At 34.7% G+C, this 16832-nt stretch overlaps 1 protein-coding gene and 3 pseudogenes across 2 annotated transcripts; all 4 read left to right on the forward strand.

Annotated features, from left to right (window-relative positions):
* Positions 1 to 3040: 3040 nt before the first annotated feature.
* LOC111308002 (auxin-responsive protein SAUR68 pseudogene) lies at positions 3041 to 3656 on the forward strand (annotated as a pseudogene).
* Positions 3657 to 8556: 4900 nt separating this feature from the next.
* LOC149519871 (auxin-responsive protein SAUR67 pseudogene) lies at positions 8557 to 9808 on the forward strand (annotated as a pseudogene).
* A 285-nt stretch (positions 9809 to 10093) lies between these two features.
* Positions 10094 to 11059, forward strand: LOC111308210 (auxin-responsive protein SAUR67 pseudogene; annotated as a pseudogene). The gene has a single exon (XR_016326818.1). The product of XR_016326818.1 is annotated as an auxin-responsive protein SAUR67 pseudogene (transcript).
* A 2101-nt stretch (positions 11060 to 13160) lies between these two features.
* Positions 13161 to 16443, forward strand: LOC111308211 (lysine histidine transporter-like 8). Its single transcript, XM_022906525.2, has 5 exons — positions 13161 to 13780; positions 13887 to 14023; positions 14173 to 14600; positions 15610 to 15741; positions 15838 to 16443. Exons 1-5 carry the CDS (start codon positions 13392 to 13394, stop codon positions 16324 to 16326), a joined length of 1575 nt encoding a protein of 524 aa, XP_022762260.2. The 5' UTR covers positions 13161 to 13391; the 3' UTR covers positions 16327 to 16443.
* Positions 16444 to 16832: the final 389 nt, after the last annotated feature.

Below are 16832 nucleotides of genomic sequence, written 5' to 3' on the forward strand. Positions count from 1 at the left end.
ATCCACTAAATTTATTCAAGAAAAAAAAAACTCCCAACAACCAAATCTTCTTGATTCATAATCATTATCTTAATTTTACTAAGGAAATCAAATTAACAAATTCAGAGCCAAACCAGCTAGCAGTAGAAAAAGTAATTGAAATGAAGTGTACTAGCCAAAAAGGAAAATTGGAAAAAAAAAGTCCAACATGAAGAATTGCTGTCTAGACACCATGCTTAGTAACAGTATCCGCAATGTAACCAACTCTAACAGGGACTGGCCAAAACAAGGTCGAAGCAGAGAGCCTTTCAAAGCATTTTTTTTCTTGTTCTGTTGGTCCCACATGTCCTTTGTTGTTTAGTATCTTCATCTAACTAATTACAACCTTACATTGAATATTACACCGCAACAAAGCACAGTCTTTGACCTTGTATTGACTCCCAACTAAGTGATAGAGACAGAACAAATCAAGCTACAAAGAAGAGAAGTTTTCAAAGATTTTCTTTCTTGCTTTAAACCTCCCTGATTCCTCTTGCAACATTTGTTTTTGTGATGAGGCTCTTCTAACTTGTAATGGAAGTGAAATCATATTTTTTTTTTCACATGACCGTCCAAGAATAACAGTAAATACATAGATTTTAACCAACATATGGAAACAAAGTTAGTTGTAGCATTGAACGTAGATCCCACTTCTTGTTAACTCCTAAAACATAGTAATCAGTACTAGTACTGTACTTTTACATCGAAATTTTCGATAGTAGGAAACTTCAAGTGAAGGAACTTTTTCATACCTCAATCCTGTATGTACATATAGAGGTGAACTAACAAACTGATTGCTTCAATCCATCGTCAAATAGAAGACAGACATTGATAAGGTAGCAAGTAAAGCCAGAATGATCAGCAGCAAGAAAGTTAACAGAATGGCCAGGAAGTGGCAAGAAATGACTACCATGGATAGGAAAATATTTTCTTTTCCAGTGACGTCTAATGCAAAAGAAACTGCGGGCAGCATTTACAAATCATCGGTAGATGAAAAATGTCATTTTGTTATATACACGACAGATCAGAAGCGCCACATCGTGCCCTTATAGTATCTCAGCAATAACATATTTGTTGAACTGATAAAGCCGTCTGAGGAGGAATTTGGTCTATCAAGTCATGATCGTATAATGTTGCCCTGTGATTCAGCCTTGTTGGGATACATAGTCTTCATTGTCCAACAAGGCTTGGACAAACACTTGGAGCAAGCTCTGCTTAGTTCCATTTCTTCAAGTTGCTACTCCTTCTGTACTTCTTTCCATCAAGGACAAACAGGCCAACAGCCACTTGTTTGCGGATACTGAACAGGTCATAGTTGAATCATGTACATGATTGAAACTATCATAGTGCAATATATAGAATGTGTATCCAATCTAAAATTCTTAAACTATAGTGAAATGCAACGGCAATGATTATAAAACTACCTAGCGTATGCCAAAATAATTTTCATTGTAGAATAGTAACATCACGACATGCAGTAGACCTTTTTGATATCTAAAACGAGTTAATTTCTCGTTAATAGCTGAAAAATACAGATGAAAAAAAAAAAGCTACAGCTCTTTCAACATCTCAGATTTTTCATAGCAATCCAGTAAACTTAAATCTGTATAAAACTTTTACTGAATGTCTCTTGATAATATATTTCCAGCATTAGTGAATGCAATTATTTAAAGGTTCACATGAATGTTATTATGTTCATTCATGGATAGGCAACAGAACTAGATAAAAGAATTATACCTAGTGGAGTTCAAATATGGTTAATCTCCACTAGTTTTCACAGTTTAGCTCTGCATCACTAATTATCAGACTCCCCAGATGCAATTGTTCTAAAATTTGTTGGCTCGACATGATTTTAACTAACTAATCAATGATTTGCACTGATTATGCCACCAAGAAGAAAGCACATGATCTTGATTCTTGACCATATAAATAGGACAAAATAACTTTGAGGAAACAAAGAGTTCCAACTACCAAATGTCCAAGTCTTCTTGCTGCAGAGTCATTATCTTTATTTTACTTTGGAAATCAATATAATTAATTCAGGGCTAAACCAGACGTCTAGTCATAGTACTAGCATTTGTATTTCTTTCGTTCACAGCATAAAGAAGGCTAAAATAATAATAAAAAAAACCAAGAATTTTATCACTTTTATAGTATCTAAATAAATCTTTAATTTTTAATTTGCCCCTAAATAAGCCCTTAACCTGGTACCTAACTAAGCCCTTAACATAAATTAATCTTTCGTTTGAAATAAAAGCTAATTTAAATTCAAATCAAAGGATAAGAACTTATTTAGATATGATAAAAGTATAAGGGGTTTATTTTAAAAAAATAAAATAGGTCAAGGGCTTTTTTACTATTTTAGCCGATAAAGAAGCAACTGAAATGTAGTGTTCTAGCCAAAGACAGAAATTTGAAAAAAAGAAGTCTAACATGAAGTATTGCAGTCTATCAACCATGCTTAGTAGCATAATATTCGCAATGTAACCAACTCTATTAGGGACTGACCAAATCAAGGTAGAAAAAGAGAAAATTTCAACGCATTTTTTTTCCTAGTTCTGTTGGTTCCACGTCCTTTTGTTGTTCTGTATCTTCTTTTAACTAATTACAACCTTACATTGGACATTCCACCGCAACAAAGCACATGATCTATGACCTTGTATAGATTCTGACAGTCGATTAGTAATAATGTTCCTAATTTCTTCAAGGATGTCATTTAGCTAAAGTTCCAAATCTAGCACGCCTTGATTTAGTCACCTTCAAGTTTCTCGTTCACATAGTTATATCCGCAGACTTGGGATCGACTAAATGACACAGTTTAATAAACCATGTGATTTCGTTAAATTTTTAGAAGATATGATACACTTTTGCCTCTTGTCAAATTACAGCATCAAAGGAACCTCATGCAAAGTTGCAAACATAGATTCCAATAGAAGAAATTACATGCTTCAGCATTGAAATTCACAACACAAGCGAGACCAACATAGCAAGGAGTTTTGATTCTTCCTATATAAATAGCAGACTGACTTCCTTCACTCAGCATTACTAGCAATCACATATCAATGAACCTCATTTTCTTGCTCTAAAATTTCCGTCCACAACACTAAGTAAGCAAGCATGATTACTGCAAAGAAGCTTATCAGAATGGCAAGAAAGTGGCAGAAGATAGAAGCCATTGGAAGGAAAAGAATTACTTCAGCAAGGACTAATACAAAGATGGCTGCTGGAAAACATTTCTAATAAATCACCAGCAGTTGACAAAGGCTGCTTTGTTATCTACACAACAGATAAGAGACGTTTTGTGATTCCCTTGGTGTTTCTGAGCAACAGCATTTTCCATGAACTCTTCAAGACGTCGGAAGAGGAGTTTGGACTGCGCCAAGTGATGGGCCTATAACATTGCCATGTGATTCAGTTGTTATGAATTATATTCTCTTCCTTATGAAAAAAGGATTAGCTAAGGAATTGGAGAGAGCAGTGCTCAATTCCATTACTACCTATCGAAGCTCATCAGATACTTTTTTCAGTCAAGGACATGCAGATTAACTGTCACTTGTTTGTGGATTCTGAGTGAATAGGCTTCTTGTAAAAATTATTGTATGATAAAAGATAATAGAGAAAACAAAATCTCTCTCTAGGTATAAATGATTCAAAGTGTCATAGTGCATTACAAAAGATGTTTCACTGAAAAATCCTAGTAACTTTGCAGAATACAATAGACATCATCGAGAACAAAAATCAGTTATTGCCCATCTCCTTGATAAACATAAAGCTCTTGCAACATGTCAGGAAGAACTTCCTTTTTGCTTTATGATGCATTGAAAATAGCAAGTTTTGTTCTAAAATGATATCCGGAGCTCCAGCGGCCTTACATGATATTTTTCTATCATCAGTCACTATAATAAGTTAACGTGATCTATCTCAGCTAATGATAAATGTTATACACTTGGATAGCCAGATGGAGGTAGATAGCAGAATTCTTGACTGAGAATGTCTATTTTGGTCCATGTCTATTAGTTTGAGACAGTTTAATAATTTTGCACCAGCAATAACTCTCTGCCAGTGAACTTGTATCCTAACTAGATGGCCTACCAAAGACTGGTTGTTATGATATATGAAGAGGGTGCCCAAGATGCTAGACAAAAAATATATTCAACCGATTTGGCACCATCAATAAGTCAAGATTTCATGATGGCTATGTTTGGTCTGGTAAAGTGGGAGAAGATCTATAACCAACATAAATGAAATGTTCCATTATATTTCATGCGCGGAGGCAGAGTTCCAAACCTCCTGTTGCTGTGGCGTATATTTATTTTCCATATATAATCTTAGTTTTATTTTTATATAAATTAATAATTTGTTTTCTATGTAACCCAGATGCAGTTCGTTGTGATTATATTTTATGGCAAGTGAGATGCAGGAAAACCAGCCTTTTTTTTTTAAAGAAACAGAATTTCTAGCATATAATAATATTCCCAACTAAGTGATGGGGACACAGCAAATCAAGGAACTAGGAAGAGAATTTTCAAATAATTTCTTTCTTGTTTTATATTTCCTAGGTTCCTCGTATACCTTTGTCTATGAGCATTCATATAGGAAGACAAACTATCTGGCTAACGGTTTGCACTGATTACCACGCCACAGAAAAAAGCACAAGTTCTTAACTTTGTCTAGGACTTCAATTTGTTTTCTTTAGCTGTTTTCTTCACTTCATTCCAAGTAAATTGATCATTTCTAGAAAGCAGAATAGCTGAATGTAAATTGGTTTTAACTAACACTGGTAACAAAAACAAAAAAAAAGGAAATCTGGAACTAAATGCAGATTCTCACCTTGTTTAGAATCATCTTTCGTTTATATCTATTCTTGTGGTTGTGAGATTCGAATATGACCTTTTAATACTTGTAACACCTGCTGTGTCCTTAAACTACAAGACAGAATTTAGAAGGCCCTCCCTTTAGGCCTGTTGGCTAGCAAACAAGAGAAAATGTGTCCCTGCAAATTTATTCCAATAGAAATTGTCAATGATATTCTAATAATATTTTAATAATATTCTAAATTGATAATATTATTCCAGTAATATTATAAATTGATTTGATATTGATTTAACCGATTATAGAAATTGATTTAATCATTATTTCTATTTATTGTATTTTTTATTTTGTAATATTTTATCTCTATATAAATAAGCTTTAAGCCTCATTGTAAAACACAAGTGATTACAATAAAGTTTTCATCATTTTCTTCATTTTAATGGTATCAAAGTAATTTCATGGTTCATTCCGAAATTTATATCTTTTGTTATATACACCACAGATCAGAAGCGCCATGTCGTGCACTTATCGTATCTCAGCAATAACATATTTGTTGAACTGTTAAAGCTGTCTGAGGAGGAATTTGGTCTGTCAAGTTACGCTCGTATAATGTTGCCCCGCGATTCAGCTTTGTTGGAATACATAGTCTTCATTGTCCAACAAGGCTTGGATAAACACTTGGAGAAAGTTCTGCTTAATGCCATTTCTCCAAGTCACCACTGTCATTGCGCGTCTTTCCATCAAGGACAGACACGCGAACAGTCATTTGTTTGTGGATACTGAACAGATCATAGTTGAATCATGTTGAAACTACCAAAGAGTAATATAGGTGTATTCTAAAATATTTAAAACAATAGTGAAATGCAACAGCAATTTTTACAATATGGTATATGATAGTTTCCTCTTTAACTTCTCATAAATTCAGGTATCACGAAGCAACAAAAAGTATGTTTGCAAAAAGTTATATTTGCAACTTGCAAGATATGTCAGAGCAAGGAAGCCCTTTTACGGTTGATGTTTTTCTATCGCTTTAATTTTGCACCATGATTAAACTCTGTAGTTTCTTCTTGATAGGTTTGGCAGCATGGTGATACTGCCTGTAGGAGGGTGCTGCAGATACAATTGTTTTTTACATAGCAAATGGACTTCAGTGATATGATACAGTTCAGGACAAAAAAAAAGAAAGAAAAGAAAATTTCCTACTCTTCTTGTTCCTTTAGAAGAGATGGTATACACAGTGTAACAAACTCTGATCACAACTATGGAAGTTAAGGTTTAAAAAAGAAAAACTTTGTCATAATTCAAATCAATATTGTAATCTGGCAAAATGTCATAACCACTTGGTCATACCTTTTGTTTTTCGTCCCATTTTTCTTTTTCATTCTTTGTGAATCTTCCTTTTCCAGTATCCGTTGAAATCAAAACTATTCTGATATAACTAACTACAGTATTTTTGCATTAAAAATTCAAGTACAAGAAAAGCACAAGGTCCTAACCTTGTCATTAACAATTAGTTGGTGGATTCTTGTTTTCATTATGGCCGTTGGAAGTAAAATTTAGAATATCTTGTTGTTGTCCTGCACACTTAGTTACATAGTTTTGACCAAAGCTTTTGGCCTCGCCAAGGACAGTCTAAATTTACAATTGGAGGACCACTCTACCTCTGTCTTGTCAATTGTCTTATTCCCAAAAGAAATCTTTCTAGTAATATATTTAACTATACTAAACATCTTTGTACATGTACAATGGAACTCAGACTGTGTCATATCGAGAATGAAAAAGTGCATAACCCTCCAAATTTCCATTTTAGATATTACTGATATTGGTCTTATTTTGTATCTGAAGAATCATAGTTAGTTATAGACGTTGGAGCCAACCTACAAAAAAATGTCAGCTGTTGATCATTCTTGTGACTCTTTAGTTTATATCAATGCAATGCATGAAATTTTCTTGACTCCTAAAAAATAGTAATTACTAGCCATACCTTTGCATCAAAATTCTAGACACTAGGAAAATTTCGAGTAAAGGAACTTTTTCGTTCCTCAATCCTGTATGTACCTATATAGATGTGAAGTAACAAATTGATTGCTTCCATCCATCAAAAGAAATTAGAACACCATTTCAGGGTTCTTTAGCAAAGACATATATACATACGTTAATGAGATAGAGAATAAAGCCAGAATAATCAGCAGCAAGAAACTTTAACAGAATAGCCAGAAAGACATGCATACATACATTGATAAGATAGAGAGTACAGCCCTGTGATGCAGTCTTTTTGCAGTATGTAATTTCTTTGACCAAACGGCACCTGACTGAAGATATCGAGAAAGCACTGCTCACGTCCATAGCGAGTGGCCATTGCTCATCATCTTCATATCTACACCAAGAATCAAGAAATCAACCATCATTGATTTGTAGCTGCTAAAGCAAATTGTAGTCAAATTTTGTAAATTGTAATGGTACGCTATTTTTCACTGATTCTACCAGGAAACATAATTAAATATTGGTTAAGCTTAAAAATCTTTCCTAATATATTGTTGCTTTTACACAAAATGAGGTATAGCATGGCATCCAACAAATTCAAGAATACATTTCTTCTAATTAAAGTTAAATAAGACCAATGCCATTTGACTTCAAGTTAACTACACTCAGAGCTATCCTATATAATATGCATCAAATTCCACGGGGGTGATATGAAAAATTGGGCAAATAGGAAGATTATAGATCATTGATCAAAAACTTAGTTGGTCTTTACATTTTTTCTATAACACAGATGCAGAGGCCAATAGATATCCACCATCTCCTTAGTATAGGAGCTAGTCTTTTTTGTGAACATTTTGAAATAGTCTAAGGAGAATAAAGAAGTTGAAATTTGAACTTTAATTTCAGGTAGGATGTTAAAAATTATTATATAAGCCTAGATTGTTTGCTAGTTATGGACTGACTGATAAAATTTTATTTTACACCTCAGAGAAAAAAATGGTAATAATCACAGGTAAATGGCAGCAAATCTTCACTCTTACAGTGATCCTATATATTCCATATTCCAGAAATAATCTCCTTGGTCACGTGGATCAGGTTTATTCATATAAGATAACTAGACAACTTGGCAAAACAAAAAGGACCGTGCCCTCTTTACATTTAAACTCCATGTGCTATAGCGAAGTGAAAGAGATTGTCTCTGCTACCGTCACATCGTTTGGCATCCCTCAAATATTCATTGATAACTACATGGAAGAGATTGTCCCCATGGGTAAGTAACAGGAAGGTCATGAAATTGATTGGATTTGAGAGAGCCATTGGCTTGAGAGAAGGTTTCTTATTAATATTTAGAGCAATAAATCACATCTAAAGAGGATCCTAAATGTCTGTTGGAATCTGTGATCAACTGATCATGAATCAATATAATTGCAATACAGGTCCATATGGTTGTTAAACCACTTGGCAGATAGATAAAGATGTGTCTGAATGCACTTCTCTGCTCCACCTTGTTGAGCTAATCATCTAATAAAAGCAAACATGCCCACCTTGCTTATTACACCTCATATCTGCCCATCACATGGCTTTGTTCCCATGAATAGCTGCATTCTACTAATTCATTAAAGGATATGTCTCTGGCCTCGTGATTGTATATTCATTCCATTTCCACTGCCTCATATCCAGCACAACAACTGCATTCAGAAATCAGAGTTCTAACACCTAAAACTAAACTTAGACTAAACAAAGATGATCAGCGCTAAGAAGCTTATCAAGATAGCAAGAAATGGCTGCAATTAGGAGAAAAAGAATCGCATTACCAAGAAGCACAGAGGATGCTGACACAAACTGTTGCAGCACATCATCAGTGGTCGAGAAGGGTCACTTCGCTGTATATAGTGTGGATCAGAAGCGCTCTGTACTTCCTTTGGAATATCTCAAGAACGAAATTGTCAGGGAGTTATTCAACTTGGCAGAAGAAGCGTTTGGACTACCAGGGAGTGGGCTTCTCATCTTGCCGTGTGATGCAAACTTTATGGCATATGTAATTGCTTTGATCAAAAGGAAACCAAGACGTGGAGAAAGCATTGATCCTGTCTGTAGCCGGTGGTCGTTGCTCATCATCATATCTTTATCAGCAAGAAACAAGTCAACAGTTACCAATATGGAGCTTATGAAGCAATTTTTTTTTTCTTTTGTTTCTCACCGTGTAATTGATCCACACCTTTGTAGATTAAAGTATATTGGAAAACTTCAGAATTTTTGTTTCTACTATTTAGTTGCCGTGAGTCTTGACAGGGCAATTACTTCTTATCTACGATATTACATCAATCATTTCAATTAATACTGGTAGTAAACAGCTTTACAAAAGAAAAAACAATTTATAAGATTCAAAACTGGAATCCTTAGTCATATAATAAAAAAAAATAAAACTCTATCGAGTCCCTCGTAAGCCCTTTCTTTTTCCTCATGTAATGGTTAGTCTTGTTTTCAAACAGGCAAGACACAAACCCTTGAAAAAATCAAATCAAACCAAAGTGGTTCGGCTCCCAAATTGGCTTGGACTCACCTCATCTAGTCATCTTTCGATAGATAGTCTGGAATTCTTTTTCTTTCTGAGATCAGATAGTTAATTTGGAACTAAACCACTAAGATAATTTGGGATTTCCTAAGACTGAATAGAATTATAAGTAGTTTTTTTTTTTTTTTTTTTGAAGTGAGAATTATAAGTAGTGTTAGAGAAGGAGAGCACACTAATTAATATACGGGAATTGAATACAAATATTTATCTGCCATATACATAATATCTTTTCTTTCTCAATAGGAGATAATTAAACTCCTTTTTACTCCTTACCCATTTTGATGAGCTTAGAAGACAAAAGGTTAAAAGGCATAAATTTTGAATCGTCACTTTGTTTATGACTCGACTTGTCCAACTAGCAGTGAAAATCAGAGATGGGTAAGATTTCAGTTGCATAACGATACCATCTCAGTCAGCAATTAGATTTTTTTTTTTTTTTTGTCTAACCAATGTTAATATTTATCTAGTAAAAGCAGCTGAATTTGCACAGGGAAGAGTAACTTATAGTATACTAATTGAGCAGGACGTACCGTACAGAAAGTACGACGATCAAGACCTCTGCTGTTAGCAATCTCTTGGAAGCATTAACAGACAGATGAATGTGAAATAGATTATGATATGAGATATCTACAAGCATAACAGCCTGGAGATAAAAGACGTTTCAGTTTGGGGGCAAATCCTGTTTCAGAATTTATATATTAAAAAAAAAACCCATCAATCCAGGGTTTACAAAACTAGAACCACAATTTTTTTCTTGTTAGGTAACATATCCAGGACATGTGGGTACTAGGATGCTTTGTGTTGCACATGCCCAATTCTGCCAAAACCAAATAAATTTGAAGATGAAAAAAAGATTGGACCACTTCCATTACCTTCCAGACATGGCCAACTGGCCACCTCCCAAGTGATCCCTCACATTTTCGAACCACATGGTTTTGCTTCCCTGGAGTCCATACATTGAATTGCTTCTTTCAAAGGACTGCTTTTGGGGACGTTTGTGTGTATATATATTCATCCAATTCCAGTTTCCATCAGTGCAGCACAACACAAGCTTTTCAGTTTCCAAAGATCTTTAAATTCTCTTCTTCTCTTGCCCTAAAGTAGTCTCCCTTGTTTAACAAAAGCAACAAGATGATCAGCGCTAAGAAGCTTATCAAATTGGCCAGGAAATGGCAAAATTTGGCAGCAATTAAGAGAAAAAGAATCACATTCTCGAGAACCAATGGGGATGATGACAGAAACAGTTGCAGCACACCATCAATGGTCGAGAAGGGTCACTTTGTGATCTACAGCACTGATGAGAAGCGTTTTGTGCTTCCATCGGCATCTCTGAAGAACGAAATTGTCATGGAATTGTTTAAATTGGCAGAAGAAGAGCTTGGACATCCAAGCAATGGACACCTGACTTTGCCCTGTGATGCAGCCTTTATGGAATATGTAGTTGGGTTAATCAAAAGGAAAGCAAGTAAAGATGTGGAGAAAGCATTGATTATGTCTGTAGCCAGTGGTCGTTGCTCATCGTCATCGTATCTCTATCAGCAAGAAACAAGCCAACAGCTACCCATATGGGGTTTCTAAAGCAAAAACATTTGTCCTCAATTTTGTAAACCATCCAACACCATTGTACGTTAAGATATCAGAAAGAGTTTCCCGGATTCTGTTTGGTGTTTAGTTGTCTGCCATGGCAATTATCCTTTGTATCTTCACAACAAATTCACCAACACTATTCACTTGGAAAAGAAAAACAAAACATAAAACCCTCTCCCTGTCAAATTTTATATCCTCGGCGCAATTGATAATATTTGATTCCGTTGGGCCATTTCTCAGAAAACCCAAGACGCAAAACAACTTGGGAAGCATGGAATATGGATTCAACAAATCGATTTTTTAAAGCTGGGTGTCCAATGGATAAGAGCCTGATTTCATCTAGATTCCAGTTCTTGCATTCAAAAATATCCTTTACTTGCTCCACAGTGTATAAATATGTAATAATAGTTTCAAACTGTGGCGGCAGCAACAGATAATTACTCATTGTACTTTTGTCTACTTCATGATCATGCTAAAAGCAAAATCTTTGACCATAGGAATAGGCTACTAGAAGTATTAAGACTTTTACTTTCGTTTCCTGACTTCTTTAATTGTTTGGACGAGATTGACCTGTGATTTTCAATCTTTGTTTTTCATTTTTGCAAATTTACAAGGAAAAAAAACCCATTTTTTCATTTTTATCAACAATTTTATCTATCGTCATCAATTACCCACGTTAAGAAAATTAGCTTGTTCGCATAGGGTTCAAAATAAATAAAAAAAATTATTGGTTTTATCTAACTTTATTCATGTCCCAAAAATCTAATTAAGCAGTCCAGTTTGGTTGCGTGGGAACAAGACAGGTTTTTCGTTCTCTTATTACATCAGCAGACCTAATTTGAATTCAAAGTTTTTTTTTCTGTTTTCTACATGCATGCATAAAAATTCAATGGTGTTGGTAATAGTCTCATTCGCATGATTTAATGGTAGCTTTAATAATCAAGATTTAATTTTGATAATCTTAATTATAAAAAAAAAATCAATTGTGTTGACTTTATAATTTTTTTTCTTATGAGACAATGTTTCATACCTAGCTCGTGTCTTTTTTTTTACGAGACAATGTATTATAAAATCAACAAAGAATAGCATTTTCCATTTCAAGGGAGAAAAGAAACACACAAAAAAAAGTGGTCATTGAAGCAAGCTTACACCAAGCAATTTACCTGCATCTTATATACAATTTTATGCAGGTTGGAGGCATGGGATTACGAAACAAACAAACCTTTGAACAAGCAAACTCAAAACATAAACCCTTATGATGATTAACTCAATATTAACAATTTATCAAACGAGAAAATTGAGCAATTTCATTGGCATACCTTCCATCTGTCTTATATAGCCACTTTATTGGATTACAAAACAGGGGATTTTGACACTGTTATATAAATTTTGCTTTCTTAGAAAAAAAAAGAATATAGTACCATTATAGTATTTTGTTTCAAAAATGACAACTAGAGAAATTGTGAAAATCATTGACAAGAAATCAAGATCAAGTACCATAATTTTTTACATTTGCAATTAATTTAAAGAAGCCTATTTGCATAAAAAAATCTCTGCTAATTGAATTAACTCTAAATATCTGATAGGTTTATAGATATTTAAAACAAGATCATATGCAGCCTTGTGAAAAAGGAAATGAAGATTTCTTTGGTCATACATAGGTAACTACAGAGCATCCTTGCTGTTTATAGGCAGTTAACACCTGGAATACTATGGCACTGTCTTTCTCAATAGATTTTTTTTGAAAGATAAAGAAGGAGACTGCAGATATTATTATTTGAATCTCAAACATACTACAAACATATACTTAAAAGATGATTATGTGAATCAATTAATCTAAGATCCGGATTCCTTTCTCAATCCTTTTCCATCTTAACCTTTGCATGTTCATTTTCTTTTACTATTCTGCTTTTGGTTGGTGAGAGTGGCCAGGCAACAGCACATGCTAGTTATTTTCTTTAATGCTTAGCTGAGAACTAACTCCAAGTCAAAAAGGATAAGAGAAATTTCTAAGTGATTGGTAAATGAATATGTAATGCTTGACCAAAAATATTTTGGTACTTTACTTTCACTGACCGTTGGTGCTAAAGAATATCAGTTACAAAAGGCCAATGGTTGAAAAAACAAGTGTGCCCGCCTGGCAGGCCAGCTACAGTCTTTTAACCTGGCTTTATGACTACTAGTAGCAGAAATTTTAGCACCCTTTTTCTAAAATCAACTTGTTCACGTTACAAATATTAAAGTCTGTTTATATTACGTATCTAAGACCAAACCACAAAGCACAATCCATGCCTTGTATCCAAGGTCTATATATAGGCAAATTTTAAGTGCATGCGTTGTGGGAGAACAGGGGGGGAAATTTCTACAGAGAAAATATTTTACAGAGTTCAAGGACAGAGCTTAATTGGAAAGAAAAATGGGTGATGCTAATGAAATAGGCTCCAACCCTGTAACGCCAAAAGTGGCTTCTGCGGCAGCAACACCGCCGATATCAGCTCCTCCTTCGCAGTTTCACTCTCCCTCTCTTTCTCGATCACCACTTCTTTCCTCAGTTGATCATATACAACCTGCAAACAAAACCCCTAAAAATTCAACTCCAAGGATAAGAACTCCACGCTTTATTACTCCTTTGGGAAGTCCAATTAGAAGGGCTCTTCAGCTTACTAGGCTTGACCCTCATGATGCTTGGCTTCCAATCACAGAGTCGAGAAATGGAAACGCCTATTACGCTGCGTTTCATACTCTCTGTTCAGGAATTGGTATTCAAGCCCTTGTGCTCCCTGTTGCCTTCACAATTCTTGGGTGGTAAGTAATTTAATCAATGACACTTTTAAACTTTCATGGTGCATCAGGTTGACTTTGTTTTATTAGCAGCCAAACTAACAGGTTATCCTTTTTTGCTGTTTTCCAGGACTTGGGGAATCATAAACTTGACTATAGCCTTCATATGGCAGCTTTACACCCTATACTTACTCGTGCAGCTCCATGAATCTTCCGAAACTGGAATGCGTTACAGCAGATACATGCAGCTTTGCAGTGTAACTTTTGGTAAAACTCAATCATAAAACTTCCCTTACTAAACTAAATGAAATTGAAATCAATAAGGCCATAACATTCTCAGTTTTCTTCCAAACTGCCCTTTGATTAGCCAATGATTTTGATTCAAATTAATATGAATTGTTATCCATGAATTTCAGGTGAGAAGTTAGCAAAATGGCTGGCTCTTTTCCCCATCATGTACCTATCAGGAGGAACATGCGTGGCCTTGATCATCATTGGGGGCTCAACTTGTAAGATGTTCTTCGATATTGTATGTGGTGGAACGTGCACCGCCGAGCCACCAACCACCGTGGAGTGGTACTTAATATTCACTTCTGCTGCCGTCCTCCTATCTCAGCTTCCTAATTTGAACTCAATAGCCGGTGTCTCACTCATTGGTGCCATCACAGCTATTGGATACTGCACCCTTATTTGGGTTGTTTCAGTTGTTGAAGGAAGAATGCCAGGAGTATCATACGATCCGGTAAAAGGAAGTACTGACGTTACTAGGATTTTTGATGTTCTCAATGCACTTGGGATCATTGCTTTTGCTTTCAGAGGCCACAATCTCATACTTGAGATTCAGGTAACTTTGCTTATGCTAATGTATGTTTCTTCATCTTGATTAGAAATTAAAATTTGGACAAAAATTAGAATTAAGTTCTTTCATTGTTAAATTAAGTATTTATAATTATTAACTTGACAAATAAAATTAATATAGAATTCATATAAAGTCAATAATTTTAATACTCTTAACAATATTTATATTCATATATGTCTATTTCATATCAAATACGTATAAAACATAAAAATTATCATTTTACCATAATTAAACATGAAACATATGTTTTAATTTTTATTAAATTCATATATAATTTTTATTAAAATTTTAAGATTGTGTTATTTCAAATCTGTTTATATAATAATACCTATTATGCTTAAAATTGTTATGTCTGATTTTAAGACTGGACTTTTTTTTTTTTTCAAAGAATCTTAAGAATAAATAGTTTATCTAAATTTGGTTCGCGGGCAAAAATAATTTGTCTTCACAAGTCTACTGTACAATTACGACGAGTCCGCTATTTTGCTTAATTAGGCAACTATCTTTAATTGTTTGAACTAGCAAAGAAAAAAAAAACCTGTTGATTTTCGGTCTTTTTTCAATTGTTTGAAAAGTGTTGTAAATTCTTCTAGATGCTGGCCATTTGAATCATAACCGATTAGGCTTTTTTTTTCCTTTACTTCTAACCCGAAAAGTAGCCCAACATGTAACAAGTCTTTGCATGCTTAAGAGTTTCAATTGCCATGAATTTCTACACCAAGGAAATAAAATACTCAGTTGCTAAAAAAATGTTGACAAATGCTAAACAGAAAATTAGAAAAATAAAAAGTTGGCCATTGACTCTGGACCTGAAAATACATATGTTGAGTGTTGATCAGTAGAACATCTGACATACGATGAATATGTTGAAACTTGACACTCAAGAAGGGATTTGTCTCAATCCTATGAAAGAGATAGAAAAGATGGTTGCGTTATTAGACCCTCGACAATTAAAAATGGCCAAATTTCTGAAGCAAATTTTGTTTTGTTGCAGGCAACCATGCCCTCCGACGAGAAGCATCCCTCGCGGTTGCCTATGTGGAAGGGAGTCAAGGTTGCATATACACTAGTAGCAACGTGCTTGTTCCCTCTTGCAATTGGAGGCTATTGGGCTTATGGTCAAATGGTAATAAATATTTTTCACTTCTAATTTGATTTCTCTGACAGAAATTAAATGCTTTCTGAATTAAACTAACAAAAAAATTGTTTTGCCTATTGACAGATTCCAAAAGATGGGAGCATGCTGACAGCCTTATTCGCATTCCATGGCCAAGACACCCCACAATTCATCCTAGGATTGACAAGTTTATTCGTCATAATTAACGCATTAAGCTCATTCCAAATCTATGGCATGCCAACGTTCGACGACATGGAATCCCTATACGTTAGGAAGAAGAAGAAGCCATTGCCATGGTGGTTCAGAGCTATTCTTCGGTCTATGTTCGGCTATGGATGCTTCTTTGTGGCAGTGGCAATCCCTTTCTTAGGAAGCTTGGCTGGTCTAGTTGGAGGGATAGCATTGCCCGTCACCTTATCTTATCCATGCTTCATGTGGCTTAAGATTAAAAAACCCAAAGTTTTTAGCCCAACATGGTGGCTGAATTGGGTGTTAGGTGTCTTTGGGATGGCTCTAAGTGGGGTTTTGACAGCGGCTGGACTATATGTTATTATTGATACCGGGATTGATTTTAGCTTCTTCAATCCTCAGTAATTAATTCAGTAATTAGTATGAAGGTGTGATTACTATTATATATTCGTTTTGTTGTAATGGTGAAATTGGTTTTCCACAAAAATTCCAGGAAGTGCATTTGGCATCAATTTATTCTCTAGATCTTGATTTCCTTTTTCATTTTATCATATCATGCCCTCCTGGTAAACCCCTGTTTCCCTGGTTCGTAAAGTATCAAACATATTCAAAAGTTTTGACCGTTTGAACTTCAAATTTAATTTAATTAATTCATATAATTATTTTTAAAAAATAATATCTAATATGTTTAAATATCAAATCTCCACATCTACAATCGTTTCTTCTCTTCTCAAAGTAGGGCCTTAGCCAATTAATCTTGCTGCAGAACAGGCTGAGCTAACGAGCAGCCCAATCTTACACGACCATATGCTTCAAGTTTGACCGAACACTTCCTATACCCCTCCTGGTCCTAAATGGGTACTCATGGTCTTATACGTGCTTCAATTAAAATCAACCCTTTGGAATTGACA

Source organism: Durio zibethinus, chromosome 2 (genome assembly GCF_047325235.1).
Source record: "Durio zibethinus cultivar Kanyao isolate XHJ-2024 chromosome 2, ASM4732523v1, whole genome shotgun sequence".
NCBI lineage: Eukaryota > Viridiplantae > Streptophyta > Magnoliopsida > Malvales > Malvaceae > Durio > Durio zibethinus.